Source organism: Amphiura filiformis, chromosome 2, assembly GCF_039555335.1.
Source record: "Amphiura filiformis chromosome 2, Afil_fr2py, whole genome shotgun sequence".
Classification (NCBI taxonomy): Eukaryota; Metazoa; Echinodermata; class Ophiuroidea; order Amphilepidida; family Amphiuridae; genus Amphiura; species Amphiura filiformis.
This window is the reverse complement of record NC_092629.1, coordinates 1,416,125-1,442,915: the sequence shown is the minus strand read 5'-3', so window position 1 is coordinate 1,442,915 and position 26,791 is coordinate 1,416,125. Positions and strand designations below refer to the sequence as shown.

The window sequence follows — 26,791 nt, the reverse complement described above, 5'->3', positions numbered from 1 at the left end:
ACAAATTCAGGTTTTTCCATTGCGCGGGGCTGCCGGGCAATACAAATTTAATGCTAACATTGAATAAACGCGGAATTAAGAATATGCGTTTCTAGTATATACAGCGTCTGACTCTACCTGAGCACCTAGCCTGAGTCCCATGGGCTCCAAGAATGGCTCTCCATACACAAATGAACAAATACAATGAAGGGTCGCCATTGCTCTCCATACACAAATGAACAAATACAATGGAGAGTCCGCCTGCCATGCAAATGAGCCAAGTGTCCTCTCAAGGTATGCTCTGTGTCTGTATGTAGCAGCGGCGTGGGTTCGAGGACCACCTGTGCCGAACTGAAATTCCATTTTTTTTTTAAATTTAATATTAGGGAAATGAGATTGGCGAATTTATGTATGACGTAGAGAGGATTAAGATCCCTGTATTGATCCCTGACCCTACCGACTACCCCGGGCTGATTTCATGCAAAACAAATCACCAGATGACTGACTATAGGACATAGCGCCACAACACGAGCGTTGGTAAAGTATGTGGCCTCACTGCAATACATAGCTACGTAAAAACGTACGTGTTAACGTACGTGTTAACGTACGTCCTACGTCTACGTTTGGAAAATCGCAATCTCTCTACTATTTATTTTTCAACTTTAGTCTTGTTTAGGGAAGGATAGTAGTCAACAAAGTCATGTTACCTGACAATTTTTCCTCCATTTCCATATTAAGCGGCCTATAAATTTATTTACTATGATGGTTATTAAGTTTGTACCAATTGCAGGAGCTAATCATTTTGATTCAAGCATTAATGGTACTATTGTGTTCTTAATGTTATTTATGACATGTTTCTTAAGTAACATTCTTATAGGACGACAAGTACGACAATCCTCAAGTTGAGGGAGGTACTCATCGGCAGATAGGACCAAACAGCGGTACAGCCAAGACATGCGCGACATACTACAATGTACTATGTACAGTTGAGTTGGCTCAGCCGCCCTGTTTGGATTACATTGTTGTTAGGGCTGGGCGGTAATAGGTGCTAGCCTTAGCCTTCCCTCGGTGCAAAATGAAACCCGGACAGGAAGCATATGCACTTTCTTTCTCTGTGTGCAATTGTTTTACAGAAACTATAAATATGGTAAAGTATTGATCCTAACTTTCTCGAATTTTACCCAGAAAATTGTGTAAAAATGTACACTATTTTGGCCCATAATTAAAAATTCAAATATGTTGTAAAGCGGGCCAAAAGAGGAGGGGTGCACACTGCAATGGTGGTCCAATATCTGTAAGATAGATCGAATTGGTCATCCCGGTAAGCCGCCCTTCCGGCTTGAATTTACCTTAAAATCTACATTCCGTTGCAGTCTGCACACTCTGTACCCTACCTCCCTCTCTTTCTTGCTCTTTCTTTCCTGGCTGCTTTACTGAGTGGTAGCAGGCGATTCTTTAAACAGTACGCATTAGCCAATATGTACTGGAAAAAAATAGTAAGCATTAGGCAATGTGCGAAATTATAATGTCTATATACTGGCATATGGATAGTAGCATTCTTTAATGCTACTACCGTACAATTCTCGTCAGCATAGAGTTCCGTTAAAATATGATGTGGAAATGTTTCGGGAACCAGCCAGTTTTACCAGTGATAACCAAGATGGCGATCTCCATGCACTGGCGATCGAACACGAAATCGGGTAGGACCCTGTGCGGAGAGGTACGTAGTAGCAGCTTTTCCATGTAATTTATCCCTTTTCTGTACGTTTGTCGTGGATATACCTAAGGTATAATTATAATTGTCATTTTGCGCGGTTTTGATCAGGCACAACCACACAATGATGTGAATGCGTAGCCTCGGGAATGATTGAGGGTGCCGAATTCTGCGTACTTGTGTACGTACTGCATTGTAGGGAATAGGCTTTTTTAATACCCAATAGAGGCCGTCAGCCTTTCGCCATCTTGTGGGTACAAATGATACGCGGTTGCATGCGTCGGACACTACGCGCAGGGCGCAGCTTGCCACGCAACTGTTATCGCGCATTGGCATGGTGATTTTGCTGTTCACCCATGGAGATCGAACGACCATCGCAACGTGTACCCACAAGATAGCGGCATATGACGTCACGCTGACGGCTTCTATTCTCTCGGTCGGGGCTAGCCCTAGAACTCTGGCCATAGTATCCGCTTTTACTTCCACTAGGGCCAGAGGCACTTTACATTGAAAAATTTGTTGGAGATGCTTGAACGATCCAGTACAAAAAATCAATGCTTGATCGATCGAGCCGAAATTATACAAATGTGTGTCAGGTCACTAATTAACATGATAAAACCCACTTCAGAACACACAATCACCAGTCATTTCTAAAGATGCATTTATACTCAATCGCTTTTGCAGAAATCTGAATCGCACACATGATCAGTGTACTAAATCGCCGTCGTATTTGCCTGCTGAGCATGCGCATGAATCGCTGTTTTTCAAAAGCGACACGTAGGCCTATATTGACACCCTCTGTCGGTCAACGTTCTCTAGAATTGCACACATAACTTGTGCAGTTAACGACAATGATTCAGTGTGATGATGAGTAACCTATGGGTATAAACTATAAACACAGCTTTACACAGTGACTAATTTACATAGGCACAAAAGACATGAAAGACCATGTTCATGTACTGTTACTCAGCCAAACAGGGCAGAGTACATTGTAGGTCCCGGATGTTCGGTACATGTTCCTATCTCGTCAACGTTATACCTTTCCAACAAGGAAAGAGATACGAAAAGCGAACGTCTAGTCGGGGCCACGTCACATCCATTTATGCATTGGAGTGAAAACAACTTACCTGGTACAATTCTCTTGGTCGGGCTGACGTCACAAAGGGGAAATAGCCTTGTAAAACCAGTGTGCGCATGTGCAGCGCATGTGCAGTTCCCCTTTCTCGAGCTGGTTGCTATGCACGCGCTTGTGCAAAGGGGACGAAGGGGACAATGTTCCCGGATGTCCGACCGAGTGAATATTCAATCATGTCAATAGTGTACAGGCCAGGGCAAAGTCAAAGTGGCAGAGCAGAGTTCAGCGAATGTTGTTTTCACTCCAGTGCAGTGCTATTGTCAGCCGGTTCATGCCCGGATGTCCGACCGACAGAATACGCATCATACACTAGAACATGGAAACATTCAAACATTAAAAGCTAGCACACGAGATCAAATTAAAGGAGTACCGGTACTTCTACTTCTACTTCTACGAAAATACTCGTCAACGCCTGCTCGGCAACTAAACAAGGGTAGTATTTCGTGATCCTATCATCTTCTTTTTAATACATGACATTTTTCAGTAGATATCCGCGAAAAAAGCTTATTCCCAAAATTTAAGTTGATTCCGATTTTGTGTTTGTGAGTTATTTTTTTGCATGATTATGTGTACTGCTCCATACTCCATAGACAATGTTACATGGGTCAAATCAACAGTGGTCGAATCCATGGGTTCCTACACTTCTACTTCTACTTCTGTACTCGGTAGGTTCCACATGTGGATATATAGCCCAGGGACTTTGTCCATGAGTGGTGCAAGAGTGAGTGTGTGTATTAATACAAATACAGTGTGCGAGTAAAAAACCAATAGCTGCAGACTAGACTGATGCCGCCACAGCTCCCCTGAAAGTCTCAACAGACGGTGAGACTAGGATGGTGCCGGGAAGTGAGTTCCACCACAGTCTGAGGGCCAATGACCAGGCCGATGACAAACATTCAAATTTCACGATATCTTTGCTAAACGAATTAATCTGCAAGAAATATTTTGTACATAAACATTATGTAGCCAGAGGTTTCCAGTGCTATAAAAATCTCAACTTTTTTTAGAAAAGTGGGAGATGATGATGTATGGCTCAAAATTTGGACTGCTCGCCATTCAGTTTACTGTCATTAGGTATTTTGAAACGGTTGATGTTTAATGATCCCCGATTTCTGGTCGATTATTTTAGCTGTGTCACGTGCATGATGTCGATGCGGGTGGGAACCAGCCTAATTCACTAAAAATTCAGTTTAAAAACATGATCGCCGATATTGATGTGATGCGGAATCCTATGCAAGCGATTATATTTGGCAAAATTTGACCTTTCTAGGCAAGTTGACAAAACTGATAAAATATGATAAAAGACAGTCTTAATTAAGTATGTGCATCGCTTTTGGTGTTTTGATGTTTTGAGAGACTGTGAGGGATCCCAAACAACAGGTGACGTAGCCTATTCTTGACGGTCTTAGCCTTATACGTTGGACACAGGGTTATAGCTAGCTAAATCTTAGTGCCGGGTGAAATTTATATGAAATTGTAAAAAAATTGAAATTTGATAAGAATTTCAAATTTTGTACTGATTGTTCATTAAATTTGAAACATTTGAGACTGGAGTGCCGGGTAATTGGGCTCAAAATTAACTTGAGTGCCGGGTAGAAATTAAGAGTGCTGGGCGGGTTCGCCCGCCACCGCCTGGCGTAGCTACAACCCTGGTTGGGCATGTCAGATAGTATCAGTTTGTGAATGAGGACAGTTCCTTGTACTAGATGCATCTTATAAATTCTTAATTTATCAATAAGAAGAATGCACAATTGCTATCAGTAAAAGAATGCATTGCTAGTCATGCTAGTTAATAAACAAAAATTTAGTTACACATGACAATTGACAAACATTATGTTTTAGGGTATTTCGTGATCCAGCCTCATGGCCGTCATGGGAGCCTCATTCCCCATTTTCTCAAAAAAGTTGAGATTTTTATACCACTGGAAACCTCTGGCTACATAATAATTATGTCCCGGGTTTATGTATTGCAGATTAATTTGTTTAGCAATAATATCATCAAATTTGAATTTCGTTCTGGTATACCAGAGACGAAATCCCCAAAATTACATAAATTTCCGCTATTTGAGGCAATTTAGCCCCCCCTCGAAATTCACTTTGCCCCCCCCGAAAAAATTTTCCTGATGCCGCCACTGGGATATACCAGAGAGTAAAAAACTCCGGACATTTTTAGACTTGTTTAGACTGCGGAACTCAGTCTCCAATGATAGTCATTTATCTATTGGCCGTTTATGACCAGCATTTGGACTGGGGAGTTCTTATGCTACATTTTCCGAAGAGCAGTTTCTGACCATTGATAGCTTAGCCTTGCTTTGGGATTATTGGGGCAAAGGACCGTTATCTACAATATATATGAATCCTTTCATGACCACTGAAGCATAGTCAAGTCTGCCAATGACACTCAGGAGGGTGCCTGTTCATAGGGGCAATTTCGGGAACTACGTCACGCTATTTTTTGACCTAGGCTACATCATTTTTAACGCATGCGTGTTCTTCAATACAGCTTTAGTCTCCTACACCTTCGCAACACGGTACGGCGGAGGAGAATGCTAGCTGGTCAGACAGTTTAATTCTATCAAGCATAATACCTGAACCAACACCGTCATTTGATTGATTCACTACAGAATATATTGTATACCGGTACTCAAAATATAATTTTACAATTGTAAACCTATCAACTTCTATATGTACTAAAATAAAAGGACACATGAATAACATCATGTAGAAACAAAATGGCCGCTAATCCGCCTATTGTCTAGACCTAGGCTACATCTTCCGGTTTCGTTACATCATTTCAGATGCCTATCCCGACTATATCCCTGGGACACTCAGCATAAATTGCGGAATAAATTGAAAGACCATGTCACTCTCGACAAAAGAATGTCAATGTATGCATGCATGTCAAAGGTCATAAAACGCCAATTTGGTGTTTGTTATACACCAGAATATACCGTACATGTACCTTTTAAAGGCCTATGTCTGGACTCACTCATCAGTCACCAGTCCTACATGTACGCCATACCTTACACCATACACTTAACGATTTGTGCAGGTCAGTACAGACAAATCATGGTCAGGATTTGGTCGACCATTATTGGGTCCACGCATGCACCAAACAGGGTGGATTAAACCAGCTTGAAATTTGATGTTAGATTCTTTTGTGTTGTAAACTGTCATCATTCTTTTGTTTACGTGTAACACAGGTGATAGAATGCAGTTTAAAATACCCTCCAAGGCCGCATCATTTCACATTTTAGGTGAGATAGAGCCGGCGGGGACCCAGGTAATGGCTGCCATTGAGGTGTAGGAATGCGTGAAATTGGATTCGTCTATATGAAAAATTTCATCAAAATTTGGTCAACAGTATATAAAATTGGTACCCACCTTATTGTGCTTGCTATTTTAAGACTCATTTGAAACAAAATCAAGGACCTAATGGGAGTGTCCAAAGTATTAAAAGTCACTAAGTTTACCCGAAGTCACACACAAAGATAAAAACACACGCAAAGGCTCAAATTAAGTTAAACTTCGCAAGCAAGCAGTGAGCAAATAAATACTAAGAGAAGAAAAGAACACCACTGTTTCTATGTTTTTCTTACAAAAAATATCTCTTGTGATTTTTTAAATACTTTTTAATCTGCCGGTTGAACGGGGGTCATAAGTATTCTTGAATATTAAGAAATAGGGTCTATGATTTGTGTGTGGCAGTGGATGGGGGTGTGTGTTGAAGAAACCCACTGTAAATTACCATTGCAGGATTTTCATTTCAAGACACAGATAAAAAACGCATATATCTCATTGGACTTTTTAGGCCTCACCTGCTACAGGAAACAAACATGTTTTTTTAGCCTAATATGCAAAGTTCTAACTTAAAAAAAAAAAAATCTAAATTTTAAAATATATATCTATGGTTGACCAAAATGACCAAATATTTTTTGCGGAAGACCAGATTTCATGACCTGGTCATCCGCTGGATGACCTGATTTTTTTCCAAATTTGCACACTGGTATCTTTAGAAATGTGGGATTTATTAGTGACACTTTTGTACTGGTTCAGTAAGCATTGAAATGCTTTCAACTTTTGTACTGGATTGTCAAGCATGTTCTACAAGTGTTTCAATGTAAAGTGCCACTGGCCCTAAGTAAAAATGGTTAATATGTTCTAGGGCTAATTGTATTCCTGACTGTTCACTAAAATGTTAAACTTTGCCCATGTCAAAAGTCAGGTCAAATTTAAAGATGCTGCGATGGAACTGTAATTTAGGGCCTATGTCTGGACTCACTCATCAGTCACCAGTCCTACATGTACGCCATACCTTACACCATACACTTAACGATTTGTGCAGGTCAGTACAGACAAATCATGGTCAGGATTTGGTCGACCATTATTGGGTCCACGCATGCACCAAACAGGGTGGATTAAACCAGCTTGAAATTTGATGTTAGATTCTTTTGTGTTGTAAACTGTCATCATTCTTTTGTTTACGTGTAACACAGGTGATAGAATGCAGTTTAAAATACCCTCCAAGGCCGCATCATTTCACATTTTAGGTGAGATAGAGCCGGCGGGGACCCAGGTAATGGCTGCCATTGAGGTGTAGGAATGCGTGAAATTGGATTCGTCTATATGAAAAATTTCATCAAAATTTGGTCAACAGTATATAAAATTGGTACCCACCTTATTGTGCTTGCTATTTTAAGACTCATTTGAAACAAAATCAAGGACCTAATGGGAGTGTCCAAAGTATTAAAAGTCACTAAGTTTACCCGAAGTCACACACAAAGATAAAAACACACGCAAAGGCTCAAATTAAGTTAAACTTCCAAGACCTGGCGCAAGCAAGCAGTGAGCAAATAAATACTAAGAGAAGAAAAGAACACCACTGTTTCTATGTTTTTCTTACAAAAAATATCTCTTGTGATTTTTTAAATACTTTTTTAATCTGCCGGTTGAACGGGGGTCATAAGTATTCTTGAATATTAAGAAATAGGGTCTATGATTTGTGTGTGGCAGTGGATGGGGGTGTGTGTTGAAGAAACCCACTGTAAATTACCATTGCAGGATTTTCATTTCAAGACACAGATAAAAAAACGCATATATCTCATTGGACTTTTTAGGCCTCACCTGCTACAGGAAACAAACATGTTTTTTTTTAGCCTAATATGCAAAGTTCTAACTTAAAAAAAAATAAAATCTAAATTTTAAAATATATATCTATGGTTGACCAAAATTACCAAATATTTTTTGCGGAAGACCAGATTTCATGACCTGGTCATCCGCTGGATGACCTGATTTTTTCCAAATTTGCACACTGGTATCTTTAGAAATGTGGGATTTATTAGTGACACTTTTGTACTGGTTCAGTAAGCATTGAAATGCTTTCAACTTTTGTACTGGATTGTCAAGCATGTTCTACAAGTGTTTCAATGTAAAGTGCCACTGGCCCTAAGTAAAAATGGTTAATATGTTCTAGGGCTAATTGTATTCCTGACTGTTCACTAAAATGTTAAACTTTGCCCATGTCAAAAGTCAGGTCAAATTTAAAGATGCTGCGATGGAACTGTAATTTAGGAAAAACAATCTCATAACTTGGGGAGTATAAAACCACAAAGGTCATCTGAGGTCAAAGATCAGGTCAATTTCAAAGTTGCTCCAATTGGTTTGTAAGTCGGGGAAAATGATCCTGACACTTAACTGCAAAAACCATATCAGCGGCCACCTGATATTTGTGTTTCTTGAAGTAATTTTGAGTTCTTAATATTAAACAGTTGAAATCTTTTTAAATCAAGCTTTAAAATGATATATAACTTGTCATAGTTGCTTGAGAAATAGGTGCTCAAAAAGCCAATTTCTCTAAAATGTCTTTCTTTTGCTGTTAAAATATTATTGCAAAAAATAATAAAATAAGTTTTCAAAATGTTTTCTGAAAGCTTTTTATACCTTACATTTTTTGTATAAAGCATTTTGTTTGCTGGGATGTAATTACAGAGTTGTATCTTTATTTCTTGTTTTTACAGGGCTAACATAAAAAACATGACTTACAACGGCATGGAGGTTGCATATTATGCCACAATCGTGATGCCCATTGCAGGAGGTAATTAAATGATATTAATGTCATCATGATCATTTAGACATGAAAGTGTCAGCCACAATACATCAGGACTGGGCTCCACCATGATTGTTGACACACACTATTTTAGCTGGCCTGATATCACTTATGGAGCGCTGCCTGTTCGTGGATAACATTTTGACCGTCGGTTGCTTTGGTGTTTTAGAGGAAAAAAGAGGGGGGGGAAAGGGAAAAACAAAACAAAACAAAAACTCATTAGTCTGAGGAACCATTTGATTCACATGCAATACAACACATATGGTCGCATGTCATGAACTGGCCATCTTTCGTGTAGCATAATGTAAAATGAGAAAAAAATCACCAATTTTGATTCACTTACACACCACCTTTAATGAAAACATTTTAGACCATTAAAAGTATATGTTTCTGGAAAGCTTATATTACAAGGATGCCGAATCAACAAAGTATAACATAATACAGGGTGGGTAAGAAATATACAAGGTGAAACAACAACAAAATTGCATCTTTCTTGTCATGATGAACCCCTTATTTTTCTTTTCTGAAAGCTATGTACATGTAGCTCAAAATAAATATGGATTCACAAAGACATTGCATGGGCCCTTCAAGCAAATTAGGAAAAAAGAGTTTGCTATCCCTTGTGTTAAACATACATAGTGGTCAAAAATTGTAAAATAATTGTACAATTTTAATGACATTATCAAATCAAAACTTTTTCCCTCCATTTCTGGCACTAAAACTAATAGCATAATTGAATTTCTCTTCAAATGTCCTTTCAAATATGTGTACTTTTGAATAAGCAGGGTGACTCTGGCAAGAGATAAGCCACTTAGAAATGTCGGAGTGTTACGTGCACACTTTGTACAGTAACATATAGGGAAAACTGTCTTAGCATTTAATTAGGCAATTTATTAGTTTGTTATATTTGATCTACTATGAGGTAGATCTACAATCCAGGATGATATATGTTTATTCCCATTTCTCAAAAATTATAGCGCATTGGTGACAAGTAAGATATGTCGGGCAAGGACTACAACTACTGCACTGCAAATTCAGCAATTCATTTCAAATAGTTATTGATTTATTGTTCAAATATTGGCTTTCCCTCATTTTTGACTGTAACACCACAACTGTTGTCTGTGCTGAAATAAAATTTCTAGTGCAGTAGTTGTAGTCCTTGCCCCTATAATATACATGTACAATTGTACATATCTTATTTGTCACCAATGCGCTATAATTTTTGAGAAAAATGCAAAAAGAGGCACAAAATTCGGCAGGGGTGTAGTACCCCCTTAAGATACAAAGGTTTAATGTTGGCCATATTTTCTCAATTTTGTGTACAATCCTATGGGGCTCTCCCACCCCGGATCCTCCATTGACACATCTTACATACAGTCAATGGCACACATACAATATAATGATTGGCTACAAAAACAAGCACCAAAGTAAATCAATATACGAAGCAAACAGTTTGCATGAAATGATTAGATCAATATCAGCTATGGAAGATACTTTTGGCCGAGATTTTCATTGATTTATCATCATTAGTGGCATGTCGGGGGGGGGGCTGCTTTGGGGTGCTCAGGTGTATTTTTGGGATTTTATCCTTAAAGGAGTATTTCGTGATCCTAGCATCCTCTTTTTATGACATTTTTCAGTACATATCCACAAAAAAAGCATATCCCCAAAATTTCAGTTGATTCCGATATTGCGTTTGCGAGTTGTGCATGATTATGTGTATTACACTGCTCCATAGACAATACGTTGTAATTTCGTTCTGGTGCACCAGAACGAAATTCAAATTTCACGATATTTGTTTAACGAATTAATCTGCAAGAAATATTTTGTACATAAACATTATGTAGCCAGAGGTTTCCAGTGATATAAAAATCTCAACTTTTTTGAGAAAAGTGGGGGATGAGGCTGTGGATCATGAAATGCCCCTTTAAGCTCCCTACATAACTCTGAAAGGCCCTCCGAACCCCACACAAGAAAAGATGCTGGACACGCCGGTGATCATGCAATATTATTCAGAATCATTCATTCTAATTCTAAGTTTAGGGGAACTGTATAAGGCCAAAAAAACCAAGTTTGTTTCCTGTAGCGCGCACAAATTTAGTTTTTGACAGCTTATTTTGCGAATTTCAATTTTTTTTCCGCAATAAACCGAAAAAAATTCCCAAAATAATATTAATATATATAACACTACTGGAGTAAAGACATTAAATCGATTAATTAGATCAATAAATGAGCGTATTGAAAAACTACCAGAGATCAATTCTTGAATATGAAGAAATATGATTTTTTTTGGTGTTTGTTGGAGAAACCCACTGTAAATTTCCATTCCAATTTGCAGCAGAAATGGTATTTAAATTGTTGTTTATTTTTCATTTCAAAAAATAGCTAAAAAAAAAAAAAGCGTTTTAAATGCATTTTGCATTTGACTTTTTAGATCTGCTACAGGAAACTGTTTTTTTTTTGTCATAATAAAGTTAATGTTTCATATCAAATGTTAAGATATAATTCAAAGTGGGGAAAATGTATCAAGTTTCTGTTTTCACCTTTCCTTTTTGTTCCTTTTCTCTACAGAAAGCATACTAATAATGCATCGTAGTAACGGAGAAGATGGTTAGTAAAATGATGAATACAGAGAATGTGAAGAAGCAGTGGGGCAATTTAAGAGTAAGTGCAATCGGATGTAATGATACTTTAGAAGCAAAAGAAATATGAATCTCAGAACATAGAAATTAGACGATATAGGTTCCAGTGTATAGGCTTTTGATCAATTTTTTTATTTTGTTATTCTTTGTCAAAATGTATGAAACAATATTAGCAGAAAGTCTTTTTGTCATTTTATGGCAAGTCGTTGCGGTGCATGAGCTAGAGCATTTGTGCTCATATATTGAAAAAAAAAGCCAGGGAAAAGTGTGGGTGGTATGTGAGATCCCATGCCTCATTGTAGTTTATTAATTAAATGAGATTCTGGTTATAGATAAAAAAAAATTGAAGTACTCACTCAAAATATTTCAGTTCCAATCAGGAACCTTGTGAAATTTTTGGCACTTATTTTTTCAGGCAACCTACAAAAGTGGCGACGTCATCACAGCCACCTAGGACTGCCGACATCTAGAAACACCACTTACAGTCATTGCAGAGTGAACAAGGTTCCTGATTGGAACTGAAATATTTCGAGTGAGTACTTCAATTTTTTTTGATCTGTAACCAGAATCTCATTTAATTAATTGACTTTTGAACGATCCTGATGAATCTCATCAATAATCTCATTGTAGTTTGTTTTATGTGCATGATTTTTCAGTGGGGGGCTGGGGGCGAAATATTTTGTTTTTTGCCTAAAATAATGTCTAGGTTAAAATATAACTAAATAAATGCAGCACGTATGGAAATATCAATGTGCCCATTTCATATAAGATCGATGTATCAGCATGCAGAACTAAACTGTATTTGCCAATAAGCCCTTTGGATGGTATATGGTTAAGCAAAAATTACCAAAGCTTGAAAAATATGGTACATTTCTTGGTAGATTGTACACTGATGGCCTAGTAGCTGTGACCCCAGATCTAAGTTCATAGGTAATAAAAAGCAAAATATGTACATCATTGTTTAGTATAGTCCAATTATCACTAATGTGGTAGCTAGCTATAATTTGCAATAATACTGGCTTTAGACACAAGTCTTCACAATGCACATACAATCAGTTCAGGTGGGTTAAAGGAAGTGTCCGGCAATCACAACATTAGGTCTTATATGTTAGAAAATAATTATCAAGCACGAATCACATGGTTTTATTTCAATCAAACTCATATTAACCATAAAACGAATAAAAACAATCAACACGCGATATTCAAAATAATGTTCTAGAGCAGTGATGTCATGGTTATTTGTGCTCATTTGTCGACAGGCTTCATTGAACTATTGGGACGTCACTGCTCTAGACAATTTCGGCGCGGGAATTTTGAATATCGCGTGTTGAGAGGTGGCTGTTTTTATTCGTTTTTATGGTTAATATGAGTTTGATTGAAATAAAACCATGTGATGCGTGCTTGATAATTATTTTTCTAACATATAAGACTTAATGTTGTGATTGCCGGACACTTCCTTTAAGGGTTGTCAGAGTGAGTAAATGAGTGTTGGAGGATTAAGAGGTGCTATCATAATGTGAAGTGTGTTGTATTATGTTAAGGGGTATCAAGTAATAATGTGTGATTTGCATAAAGATATTGATTCATATGTTAGTTTTCACTGATTACATTGTCCCCATTTAATTTTGAGCCTAACAAACGAGGTAAAATGAAGAAAATTGTTATTTCATTCCAGCGCATACAGTGCGTGTATTAGCTCGCTGATTGTATTAATTACTGGGGAGCTTTACGCAGCTGGGATGTATAATATCAGACGTACAGTATGAAGATAGTGATATGTACACAATTTATACATCACTGATTCATTGATACATCAGGCTCATCACTCTGCATTACAATCATGCAAGTAGAAATTCAAGAAAAATTGAGGGTGTTGCTGTGGAGCAAATCACACATTATGGCTCTAACCCTAACCGCCTAAGGGCTTTTTGGCGACGGGAAGGGAAAGAAGGAAGGAATAAAGAGAGAAAAGAAGGAAAGAAGTTGTTTGCTCTGGGTGGGATTCGAACCCGAGACCCCTCGCATGCCAGGCACTGGGTCGGCGACACTTTGCCACAGGTCTTGGGCTTCGCTGGCCAGCGAAACCGTGCCTTTATATCACTTAGGGTGATTGCGTCATCACACCACATGGGATGCTTGCACGAACAGCGCATATATCAAGTAGTATTTTGTAGTATACCGTCCTGTTAGGGTTAAGGGGTGTATATGATATTACAATTGGCTAAGGAGTGTTATGGTGTTTTAAGAGGTGGCACGTTTAAGGGGTGTCACAGTGGGATAAGGGTCTGTTATGGCGGGTTACAGTTCAGTGTTGGCAAATATGTGTGTTGCTCAAACACAGCTGTGCCATCTAGTTGTGTAGTAAAGTAAATCATAATTCATAATAATGCATGTTTTTTAGTGATTTTGGTCATTTTAGCCAAAAATGGACCCTTTTAACCATTTTTTTGCAATTTCTTACATTCCAAAAGTTTGAATTACACTTAAGGTGGTACTACACCCCTGGCCATTTTTTTTTGCCTATATTTGTATTTTTCTCAAAATTATAGTGCGTTGGTGACAAGTAAGATATGTATATTATAGGCGCAAGGACTACAACTACTGCACTGAAAATTCAGCAACTCATGGCAAGTAGTTATTTATTTATTGATCAAATATTGATTTTCCCTTATTTTTGACTGTAACTCCACAACTGTTGTCTGTGCTGTGTAGTAGTTGTAGTCCTTGCCCCTATAATATACATATCTTACTTGTCACCAATACGCTATCATTTTTGAGAAAAATGCAAAAATAGGCACAAAATTTGCCAGGGGTGTAGTACCACCTTAACTTTATTAATAAACAAGGCTTCTTTAATTTTAGGGTATTGAGAGCATTCAAAGAGAATGCAATTTCCATGGCAATGGCCATTAATGCTCACTTTAAGCAGTGTAAAATTTCCCAGTAAAATTCACAAAAATGGGTGTAAATGGCTGTTTCCATGGGAATTTTCTTCTCTTTGAATGCTCCAAATAGCTTAAAATTCAAGACATGAATATCAATAATATAGAGTGTAATTCAAAGTTTTATAATGCAAGAAATTGGAAAAGGCAACATTTTAGCCAAAATTAACAGAAAATATGCAGCAATTTAATATAGTGACTTTGACTGATTTTGTTTCCATCAGTGAGTTAAACCTACATGTAGGGCCAGTCAAACCTCAGCAGGAATTTTCCAAGGGCAGACAATACAAGTCAAAATGTCCACTTGATACACTGGGGTGGTGTTTTTTTTTTTCATTTTAGTTTAAAAATGACACTGTTTCTTGGAAATACGTTTCTTATATATTTCTTGTTTGCAATTAATAGAAGCCAAAGCAATACACAGGGCGTGTGTGCAGCCAATGGTGGAGCCAGTGGAGGTAAGTATTTATGTAGATATGAACTGTATTTTAAATGGAAATACATACTATATTAGCTTATATTCAATCATAGCTTATTGCAGTCAGAATAGAAATTGATAAAGAATCATTTGACCCCACAAACACTATTCATCTGCATTTATGCAAGAAAATTGAGTTTAATGTGCTCGAAGTTCATCTGGGCAAGGAACAAGCAAGTCTAGTGCCACTTGAAACTTGTTAGGAAACTGACTTTCCTTTTACTGGAGGGCAGGCAGTCTGAATCTTGTTACTTTGGGTGGCATCTAGTTTAATTTAAATCTCTCACAGTATCTTGGAAATATTATTTGAATGTATTTCTTGTTTGCAATTAATAGAACCCAGAGCAGTGGCGCATATTGGTTATGTAGTATCAGGCGAGAAAAAGGAGCCAGTGGAGGTAAGTATTTATGTAAATGCGAATTGTAATTTAAATGGAAATACTGAATTCAATGAATAGCTTTGCAGTCAGGATGGAAATCAGCAAGGCAGCAGTTGACCCCGCACACTGTTCATCTAGCTGTACTTATTAAAGAAAATTGACTTTAATTTGCCGTTGTAGTGAGTGATTCATCTGGTTTGTGCTCAAGACTTGCATGGGTTGTACACCTGTTATCAACCCATTGACTCAATTTTTAACATCGCACTACAACGATGAATAGCTTAAAGTTCCTCTGGACAAAGAACAAGGAAATCTAGGAATTTGCCTTTCTCTCGACCCAAAGGCAGACGGTCGAAATGTCCATTTGATATGCTGAGGTATGTGTTTCTTTTCAGTTTCAATCTCACACTGTTTCTTGGAAATATTTGCTTGATATGAAGTTCATCTGGGCAAGAAACAAGCAAATCTAGTGCCACTTGAAACTTGTTAGGAAACTGACTTTCCTTTTACTGGAGGGCAGGCAGTCTGAATCTTGTTACTTTGGGTGGCATCTAGTTTAATTTAAATCTCTCACAGTTTCTTGGAAATATTATTTGAATGTATTTCTTGTTTGCAATTAATAGAACACAGAGCAGTGGCGCATATTGGTTATGTAGTATCAGGCGAGAAAGAAGGAGCCAGTGGAGGTAAGTATTCCGGGGTATTTACATTTCCGGTGTAAACTCCAATTTATATTGAATTACTAACCTTTTAGGTAAGTCATTACGGGCGAATTTCTCGATAGGCTTAAGGTGGCCTTGAGGCTAAAGCCTAGCCTGCTCTCGAAGCCCGAGTCTTAACTGTAGCCGGATTTCTTGAACGCAAATTCAACCTGGTCTTAGAGGCCTTGCAGGCTTAATGCTTGACAACCGTGTCCCTTTCTACCAGCGACTTAATTGTATTGGCAGTTGGAGGTAGATGTGCATAAGCTGTTTTCCGTCACGGTTTACCGTACAAACAAGGTTACCGTTTTATTATCGCAATGATATCAGCACAAAGACTAGCCTAAACCGGCGGTATTATGTTTGGGCTTACACCGTACACAACTTGATGCAAGACTATTTTTTCTGTTTTTTGTGTCCTTTATGTATTATTTTATTTTCACTTTACTTAATTATTATGAGTCCTGCTTGCATGAATGATATTTCTATGTTTTTTACTTGACTCATTAATTTTTCTTTGCATTTCAAAAAGGGTCAAACTGCAAGCCTACAGAAAAGGAAACTCTGATTCCCCTAAAAGTAGGCCTAAAGCAAAAATTGTTTCACAATCATACACATGTTTGTCAAAAGTAAAATAACATTATTTAAGGATAATTTTGGTGCAAAAACAAAAACATAACCAAGCATTTGACAACCATCTTGCGTGCTATCTACTGCTGATATTTTCATGTTCTATTTGCGAATTTAGCATGAGTTTATAGTTGATGATGATGATGATGATGATGATGATGATGATGAGGATGAGGATGAGGATGAGGTTGAGGATGAGGATGAGGAGGAGGAGGAGGAGGAGGAGGAGAAAAAAAAGAATGTTTTGTTTCTTGATCATTCAAATGTTTCAAGAACTGTTCCTTCGGGTATGTTAGCAAAACGTGTCCGTTCACAAATATAGCCATTATTATCATTGAAAGCAAGCAAATCTCAGGCAAAAAAGAGAAAAGCATGGGAGCAAGTTCATGTGGAACGTCAAGGTTTTTGGACATGTCAAATATGGGGGGGGGCAGGAACAGGAAGGAGAGGGTTGCTCCTATTTGTTGACCGTTACAAGTTAGGTTCAAGCCAAGCAGATCAGTAGGCCTTAATACATTGTCTTTACTGAATCGGCAGCGCGATTTAAATTTGGTATCCGAATACTTCAGAAAAGGATCATTGCTCTCCTGAAGATGCTCACGACATTTATTATTATATTTAAAATGTTGAAATGTTCAACTAAATCGAACAATAATTATTACTTACTCTATGTTGAATGAAAGACAGCATCTGTTTCGATTTCTCAAAAATATGAAAGAAAAACTTTGCATTACAATTTAAGCAATTTGTCAATTGAAATAGACCACAGCTTACGACCCAAGACCTGCTCTGAGGCAGAGCCAAGAAAAGCCGCTGTAAGCCTGATCTAACAGGCTTGCGTAGACTACGGCTACAGAAGACTGATTTCGAGAAATGCAAATTTTACCGAAGCCTGGGGCTAATCCTACAAGCCTGGCCCACAGGCTAACGAAGCCTCGAGGCTATGGTAGCCATGCTTCGGGGAACATGTTTTCAGTTAAGCCTGATCTTACGACCTCTTAAACCTTGAGGCTAGACTAGCCAACTGCTAAGCCACCCGTCGAGAAATTCGCCCTACATGTACAATTATAAAAATAACCATTTTAGTATTGTTTTGGCCTGTGTAGTAGATCAATGGGTATAGATTTTCAAGGCATGTGATGGTTAATCACTCATTCATTACATTTCATTTGATTAAAAAAGCACTGTGGCCCTAAGGCCAAATTAAGCAATGTTTACAGAGAAACATCAAATATTTATCAAGAAATTGATTAAACTGTAATGATACCATCTAAAATAGGAAACGTAATTAACCTATGAAGCGCTCTGTTGCAAATCCACTTTTGGCTGAAATTGAGTTATTGGTATAATGTTATAAAGATACACTTTTTTGTGGTTGTTTGACTTTCATACCACCTTCCTTCTGCAGATATCGTATTTTTCCCGTTTGGAAAATCTATGGGACATACATACATACATACATACAAGGCATTTATAGGGCCATTTCATAAAGACCATGGCGCCAAGATAGAACACAAAACATTTGAAAGGCAAAATAAAACAGCAAACTGAAACAAAGCCACCAGATTATTGAGGGAACAGGAATGTTTTGAGACCTTTCTTGAAAATTGGCAGAGAAACAGCAGGACGGAGTTCAAATGGAAGTGAGTTCCAGAGTGCAGGTGCGGTGAGAGAAAAACTCTTGTCGAAAGCTGATTGCAGGCCTTTATGGTTGACTTTTAGTATAGAGAGACGTTTAGTGTCCATTGCAGAATGCGAGCCAGGACAAGTTTGGTTGTACAATGAAATTGATTCAATGAGATAATTTGGTCCATATCCATGCAGACATTTTAACATGTAAAGCATGATCTTATATAATTTTTGATTTGATTTAATTGTTCGGGTTTGGACGAGCCTGGATAACCCAAGAAAGCCTACATTGAAGCTTATTTCCATTGGGGTCCATTTGAATACCGGGACGGGTTGGGAACAGTCAGGGGTTAAAACCCTACTCTTTTCGAAACTGGCTGCGAGATACATGTACAGTAATGTCTCTCTGCACACGGGACCGATGGCTTAACATCCAATCCGAAGGACAGGGTACTATCATGATTCATTTACACAATTCTAAATGAACCACGGGGAGAGCGGAAGTCTGAATTTAATCTACAAATGCTGCCAATTAATTTCAGATCTTTTTTATCCAAGTCCGTATCCCAGTAAATCACCACCACCGGGAATTGAACCCGGGACCTCATGCACTAAAGGCAAGTACCCTAACCATTGCGCCACGCTCTCCCACCAGTACTTGGCTGGTACTGTACAGTACAAGGGGAGTACCAATGTAGTACCAGTACAGTACCACTGCTGGTGGGTAATGTGCAGAAGCATCATTGGTGCTGTGTAGGTATACTCTCCATGTACCAGCCCGCTACCTTGGTGACGGCGTACCTGTGCAGGCAGCCGCAATGGGAATCTTGTAGTCTCAGGCCTTCTAACTAGTTTATTTTAAGTGCCAAAGGAAAATTTGAGAGATCATGAAGTGCCAATATGTTAAGGGAGGACTTTGCGAGTTAGCGTGTGCGCATAGCGAATAATAACTTGAGGTAAAGTGGTGAAGCTGTATTTGGGGTCCAAGGGCATTGCCCTGGAAGCTCCTAGATTTTAAGGTTTTTTAATGCCTAGATTGGGTATTTTTCACCCCATTTTTGTTTAAGATTTATGTAAAAATAATAATTAAAATTACTGTGCGCCACTTCATGTGCCACTTCGACTGACTTCAATTGTCACAAGTGGTGCACGCGCTGCCAGTTGAGAGGGCCTGCCCTTATATCATAACTGTGGAAAATATGAAGGGGCTGCTATTTTCAGATATGAGGGTTGAGGCACAACGTTTTGAATAACCCTTGTACATTCAAAGGTGGTGAAGAAAATATGGATGGATGAAGTTGAAGGTGTTTCTTGTCCTGTTAAAAAAAAAATGGAGTAGATGATGAAGGCATTGTTTCCTGATCACGTTAGTCAAGTCTGCCTCTCAGTCTGTTTGCATCTCTTTACTTCCTTTTTTTGTCTGTCTCTATCTCTCTCTTCATGATGAAGATGGGGGTATTATTTTCTATGATTTTAGTCAAGTCTATCTATATGACTTGAATCTGTTCCGATTAGTGGCGGCACTAGAGTTTTTTTTGGAGGGGAAGTCAATTTCAGGGAGGGTAACGTACTTTTGCGCAAGCAAACACTGGACATTTTCATAATTATGTTTTTTTTCTGGGGTGGGCAACTGGGGAGAAAGAGTTCTGACTGGAGGCATATGCCCCTGGCAATGCCACTTGTTCCTATCTCTCTTTCTCTCATTCTCTCTCTGTCTGTCCCTCTCTTAGTTCTCCAGCTCTCCCCCTCCTTGTGTGCCTAGTGTATTGTTATTTCACTCCAGAAAATTGATTTCAATTATATTCAAATTCAATTCTTTCTACACCCGGAGTCTTGCTATTCAATTCCAATTTAGAATTAATTCAATTCGATTCCAATTCAATTTTTCAATTCCAAAATCATTTCATTTCAATTCCAATCCAATGCAGTGAAATTAACAGCTAATCAATTTCAATTCAATTCTGAGCATTCATTTCAATTCCAATTCAATTCCAATTCCAATACAGTTGCAGTTTGCGTTAATTGACTAAAGGCACACTGCAAAAGTTGTGTCTAGAGATTGAACATTTTTTTGTCCTCGATTTGTAAACACGTGTAAAATCTAAACACAAATGTCAAACTTCAAAACATCAAGTGTTTAATATCTAAACACAAGGCATCAAATTACTAAACATGTTTAGCATTTAGACATGTTTACAAATCGAGGACAAGATGGTCTCTAGAATGGTGTTTAATATCTAGACACTGTTTTTGCAGTGCATGTTTTAAATTTTACTATCAATTTTATAACACTTGAGTCAGCAACACAAAGTCAAAATCAAGTACACTACTTGTCACAAAAACATTTCAACAGAAGATACTTATTGTTATGTTAACTCACTTTTCACATTCAAACAATGCGAGTGATCCTTGACCTCTGGGTCCTATTTTATGAAACTTTGGAACTTAGTTCTTAGGTAACTGACTTCCTAATATTTGTCTTAACTTCTTGTCCACCATGCACATTATTTTCTAAACTTAAGGTGTGTGGTACAATCGATAATGAGACCCTGTCCCCACACTGACCTCAAAGATGTCAAAAATCAAGGTTTTGATTTTACACCCAAAATCCTTGTACTTTTGAAAAGTGTGAAAAAAGCTGTCAAAGATAAGCATTTTCTTTTATGGTTTTCTCACAATTTGTTCAAATGTACAATGACTCTTGAGCATAAAAATTAGGAGCTTGAGAAAAATAGGGGCTTTATATATGATCAGTGCCAAAAGTTTGAGATCTTTGGCAAGTTGGGGGGGGGTCTCATACTCACATTATCGATCATATCAAGCAATTTAAAACATTGGAAATGCTAAGAATCAATTTGCATCATATTAGAAGATATTAGTGTCTTTATGAACATAGAACCTATAATTTTTCCACATGACAAGAGAGACAGTATATATTTTTCTAAAGACAGATTAAGAAGAACAAGTTTAACTATACCTGTGTATGAGAAATGATATCATACTTTTAATTTTCTTCAATATGTACAGTGTATTTTTAAATAAAAGCTTTCCAGAATACTTAGTTAAAATATGTTTTGTAACACTTTATGTTTATGTTTTGTACCAGTTTATGGTGACTGCTGTTTCTTTTTTATTTATCATGTTTAGTTTGTTTAAATGGAAGGGCACTTTTTACAGAAATGATCTTGTGAATTGAAATGCTGAATTGAAATCAAAGCTGAATTTCATTTCAATTCCACTTCATTCTTCATCACTCAACATGATTTCAATTCCAATCCAATTCAATTCTTCATTGCTCACGATGATTTCAATTCCAATCCAATTCAATTCATGCCCAAGCCCACTCATTTCGATTCCAATTCAATTCCAATGCATTGAAATGAAAATCGCCCAAAATTCATTTCAATTCAATTCGATTTCAATGCATTGAATTAACATTAGCCCCCTAGTGTTGTGTGTCGGTGAGTTGCATACCCACAGTGTACAAATATAAGGTGCAAGTAGTACAATTATTTTCCTCTTTTCATATTTTTCCAGGTGACACCTCTTGCAGCCCTAAGATCGTGCCATGCACCGTGATGTTAACAAAGCATTGTGCCATACATGCACCGTATTAAGCTGTAACTATAATATAGGTATTTATGTTGATCTGTGACAGTATTTGGCTTATTTTGTGTTTGCAATGTTTTGTTACTATACTAACATTATAATGCTCTTATGCCAAACAGAATTGCATACTAAATCACATGGTGACAAATTCCAAATAAAGGTTAAGGTACATTTTTCATTTATCATCCCAGATGGGGTAATTTGAAAAGCCAGTTTACTAAAATATCTATGTACCATGCTAAAAAGTGTCTGCAAATATGCTCAGACTGAAAATCACGAAATGTCCTTTCAAAGTTTTATTTTTGTTGTTGGTCATCAGGTGACACCGCAAAGGTCTTTATTTCAAAGTGAAACTCATTTCTATGTACAATAATAAAATTACGCTATGATCAGCTCGTAATAGGCAGGACTTGTAACATCATGGATTGATATAGAATGGCGTACGCATGCATAGCTGGCTGGCGCAGCTCCACATACGTGAACTGCACTTTTCATACTAATTTAACATGCTTTTTAAAATTAATTTGGCACTCTATGGTCCCATATCATGCAGTATTAAAAATAAACAAGTCTTGCCTATTTCAAGTCGACTATAGAATGGAGATAGCTATACATATTTGCTGTACCCATCATGATACTATATCTGACCGTATATTTGAGATCAAATCATACAGTTAACTTTTTAAACTTGCCATGGCAAAAGTTTGTCTATTTTTGTCATCAATTGCAATGAACAGTAGTTTTGAAAACACCAAAACTGAATATAGTAATGGGCCAAATAGTGACATGCTTTACACAGGATTGAATAAGGATTATCACAGCTCAACAGTTACTTATTGATTAAATAAACCTCTTTTTGATTAGTACTTTCAAGGATTTGAAAGTCCACTTAGTCCCACAGTCAAATACCATGAAATCAAGAATTCCAAAATTTGATATATTTTTTATGGGAATGTCATCTTAAAGGTGATACTACACCTCTTGATAAATTTGTGACTATATTTTTGCATTTTTCTCAAAAAATAATAACACAATGGTAACAAAGGTTATGTATATTTAGGGCCAAGGAATCCAGTTATATACTGGAATTTCAGAGACTCAAGACAAGCAGCAAGTCAGTGGCATGGGTCATCACATGGGGGAGCACCGACCATGATGGGGGCACCGTATCTGATTGGGGAAGGGGGGGGACAAGCCATTTTTTGGCAATTTTCATATGGGATTTTTTTAAATTTCATGATGCTACGCCCCTGCAACAAGTTATTTATGATAAGAAGAGAGGTACTGCAAGAATGTACCTCATTTCTTAACATATATAATGAACAACTTGTCTTGAATCATTGAAATTTCAGTGAATTGGATTCCTTGCCCCTATAATATACATAACAAGAAGAGTGGTACCGCTAGAACGTACCTAATTTCTTAACATATATAATGAACAACTTGTCTTGAATCATTGAAATTTCAGTGAAGTAATTGGATTCCTTGCCCCTATAATGTACATAACTTTTGTTACCAGTGTGTAGTTATTTTTGTAAAAAATGTCAAATTAGCCACAAATTTATCAGGGGGTGCAGTACCAGCTTAAAGGCCTACAACTCAAAAGACGTGTCTGGCAACTTGTTCCGGGTGTTGTTGGAGCTGGTCACATATACTTCCATACATAGGTGGAATTTCACCGTGAATGCACGTTCATGGTTTTTAAGCATTCATTCCCTATTAGGCTAAAAGATTTGTCTGTTAATTTTTTATTCCAATGTGGTATGCCATATTTTAATAAACAATGTGCAACAAAACACAATTTTAAGGGTAAAAAAATTAATAGTTTGTCTATTATTAAAATTTTAATCCAATGTAGTATGCCATATTTTAACAAACAACATTATAAGAAAATACAATTGTTAAGGGAATTTGAGTCACTATGTGTGCAACAGACAGATTATTGTGTCACACAATGCAAAACATTAGAAAGCAATTCATGGTTAAGGAGTATTTCGTCATCCTAGCATTTTCAGTATCCATGAAAAAGCGTATTCTTAAAATTTCAGTTTATTCTGATTTTGCATTTGCGAGTTATGCATGATTATGTGTATTACACTGCTCCATATACGCCACTGTGTTGTAATTTCATTCTGGTATACCAGAACGTAAGGCCTAAAACAAAAACAATTGCTTGATTGGCACAACACGACTGACCTTAAAAGTAGGCCTGACCCAAGCTTTTTTGGTTGTTTTTTTTTGCAAAAAAGAATAATAAGTAATACAAATAAATAAATAGATAAAGTTAAAAGTAAAAGAAATAAAAAAGGTTCCCAAGGCCCCAAATTTACACGATTAACAGCTTTAAAAGTTTAAAAAAATCCCTGCCTACCTACCCCTTTTTAGGTTACGCCAATCAAACAATTTTTTAATACTTGTGATATTTCTGCTTAACGAATTGATCAGGAAGAAATATTTGGTACATAAACATGATGTATAGAGACAAAGCTTTCTAGTGGTTTAAAAAAAGTTTTTATTAGAAAAGTGTGTATATGAGAGGATGGGGGGTAGGGGGCTATGGATTACAAAATCCCCATGTTTTCCTTTGTTAGCTGTTGTGGATTGGTCAAATCATTGTATCATGTAAATAGTAATGACCACTGGCATTTGTTGCAGCTACTTGAAAACAGGCATGATGAAGAATAAAAATACCACAGTTGCACTTTTGTATGTCTTATGGTTCTTGAGTTCTGATGTAATGATTGTCAAAAAGAAACAGCTTCATAAAACAACCTATATCTCAAGAACCACAATACCTTAAGCAATTTTTGAAAGTGCATGTTTTGCATTCCATACCCATTAAAGTCTTAAGGTGTCATTTTTCATTAACCACTAATCTAAACAATGAAAATTTATTTTGGGGGGAGTTGAACATGTTGAATGACCATGAATACCCTGACATGCTTTAAGACTATTTAGAGTTGTCATAATCTTTCAACTTACATGAATTGTCATTGTCTAGATTAATTCATGTACTGTGGTTCTTGAGATATGTGTTGTTTTATGAACCCGCTGCACATCAGAACTCCAGAAACCACTCCTTCAAAATTAAGTGTAACTGTGATATTTTAATTCTTCATCAAGCCCGCTTTAAAATAACTGTGTAACAAATGATGCCAATAAATTTTCACAGGATACAATAATTCTACCAATTCAAAACAGCTCTCTCGCAGGTTTTCTCCGGGATCTCCAGTTTCCTCCTGTAACGCAAAAATCGGTGATTAGTTGTTTGGTTATCAAAAACTTCCTTCACCCAATGAAATTTGGGGAGCTGCACAGATAATTGGTGAATGTTACAATCATTCTTTTGATCTTTCTTTGCGCTAGGTTTCACAGCCGCTTTAGATTTTTGTTGCATTTTAGCTTTGACTTGATCCACTGCCCATTTAGGATAGCCACAGTTTTTCAGGGCTCCACACACATGTTTTTCTTCATTCATTCTATCCGCTTCTTCTGTGACCACGCTGTACATACGGTCAAATAGAGTTCAGATTACACCCATTTGCTGAAGGACGGGGTGTTCTGAATTAAAACCGAGGTATTGATCAGTATGGGTTGGTTTCCTGTATACCAGGAGCTTTACCGAACCGCCATGTTTCCGAACAATAAGCGTGTCGAGAAATGGTATTTGCCCTTCTTTCTCTTCCTTGTACATGAATTTTACACTGTCTGTTTTTGTCAACTTGGTTTAGATGATCAATTAAATTTTGAACTTCATCTGTTTTTATGATTTCGAGCACGTCATCCACATAATGACGCCAATGCCGTACTGGCTTACAATCAATCGGGGCAGTCACGATTGCTTGCTGTTCCAGGAATTCCATAAAGAAATTCGCTATGATGGGGCTGACTGGGCTGCCCATCGCTGCACCAAACCTTTGCCTATATATGGCACCTCTGAATTCAAAATATGTGGTGGTGAGTATCAAGGAGTTCGATAATGTCATCAACAAGTTTGGTGCGCATTTTAAGATCTTTGTCATCCACCAGTCTTGGTTTAACCACATCTAAGGCCTCCTTATTGGGGTGTTGGTAAACAAGGATACCACGTCGTGAGAGTTAAATATTTCATTTTCCTCAATACACACTCCACTTAGGTCCTCCGCTAATTCTTTTGAATTTTTATCGTGGTGTTCCTTGGTACCGACCAAAGGATTGAGCAAATCGACATGGGCTTTTGATGTCTCATAGCCGAGGGAATCTGTATAATCGACGATTGATCATATTAGAGGTTGCCTTGCTTGTGAATTTTGCAGTGCAATAAAGTCGTAGGTATTTGCTTTTGTAGGGTACAAAAGCTTATATTGTTTACCATCAATTTTGTTCTTTCTTAAGTCTAGCGAGGATGGTAGTTAACTCTCGCTTGTACTTTGGGGTGGGGTCAGTCTTCAATTTTTTAAAGTTCTTTCGTCTTTCAGCATTTCATGAACCTACTCTTCAGTCTCTTTAAAGACAGGAGACCAGACCAATCACAACCGAAAGTCACATTTCTTGGGAAAGTGCATCAGATGGTCACATCTGATGAAGTCCTCCGACATGTAGGACGAAATATTAGAGTAAGTAAAACCTTACTGGTTTTGTCAAGCAAAAATTGCTAATTGATATGTTTTACAAACCTGATGAATCTATTCACTGATGTGCTGACATTGGTACGATCTTTCTTGTATTCCAGAAAAATACATGTTCTGTTATGGTATCGACTCTGTCTGTGTAAAAAAAAAATAAAATAAAAAGGAAACAAATAAAAAAACTGGTAATTATAAACTGTGGTTTTGGATGTGAGTTTATATCCGACAGTGAAAAATAA

General features: G+C 37.4%; 1 protein-coding gene across 6 annotated transcripts; it reads left to right on the top strand.

The window, feature by feature from the left end:
* The first annotated feature begins 1,418 nt into the window (after positions 1-1,418).
* On the top strand, positions 1,419-23,480 carry LOC140145523 (uncharacterized). Of its 6 annotated transcripts, none has more exons than XR_011858087.1 (7): positions 1,424-1,699; positions 8,846-8,922; positions 11,506-11,598; positions 11,992-12,108; positions 14,924-14,976; positions 16,000-16,062; positions 21,874-21,944. XR_011858087.1 is itself a non-coding variant. In XM_072167236.1 (7 exons), the coding sequence occupies exons 3-7, from the start codon at positions 11,542-11,544 to the stop codon at positions 21,951-21,953; spliced, it is 315 nt and encodes a 104-aa protein (XP_072023337.1). In that variant the 5' UTR covers positions 1,424-1,699; positions 8,846-8,922; positions 11,506-11,541; the 3' UTR covers positions 21,954-23,480. The 6 variants fall into 6 exon arrangements, 2 of the variants coding, with proteins under 2 accessions (XP_072023343.1, XP_072023337.1); XM_072167236.1 differs by lacking the exon at positions 11,992-12,108 and adding an exon at positions 15,333-15,394 and having other exon boundaries at positions 21,874-23,480; XM_072167242.1 differs by lacking the exons at positions 8,846-8,922; positions 11,992-12,108 and adding an exon at positions 15,333-15,394 and having other exon boundaries at positions 1,419-1,699; positions 21,874-23,480.
* The last annotated feature ends 3,311 nt before the right edge of the window (positions 23,481-26,791 follow it).

Bases quoted from the DNA above. Each gene is read 5' to 3' on its own strand.
- LOC140145523 (XM_072167242.1), top strand. From the start codon at position 11,542: ATGGTTAGTAAAATGATGAATACAGAGAATGTGAAGAAGCAGTGGGGC. The intron at 15,395-15,999 runs GTAAGTATTTAT...TGCAATTAATAG, and splicing joins AGAAAAAGGAGCCAGTGGAG to AACACAGAGCAGTGGCGCAT. The intron at 16,063-21,873 runs GTAAGTATTCCG...ATATTTTTCCAG, and splicing joins GAAAGAAGGAGCCAGTGGAG to GTGACACCTCTTGCAGCCCT.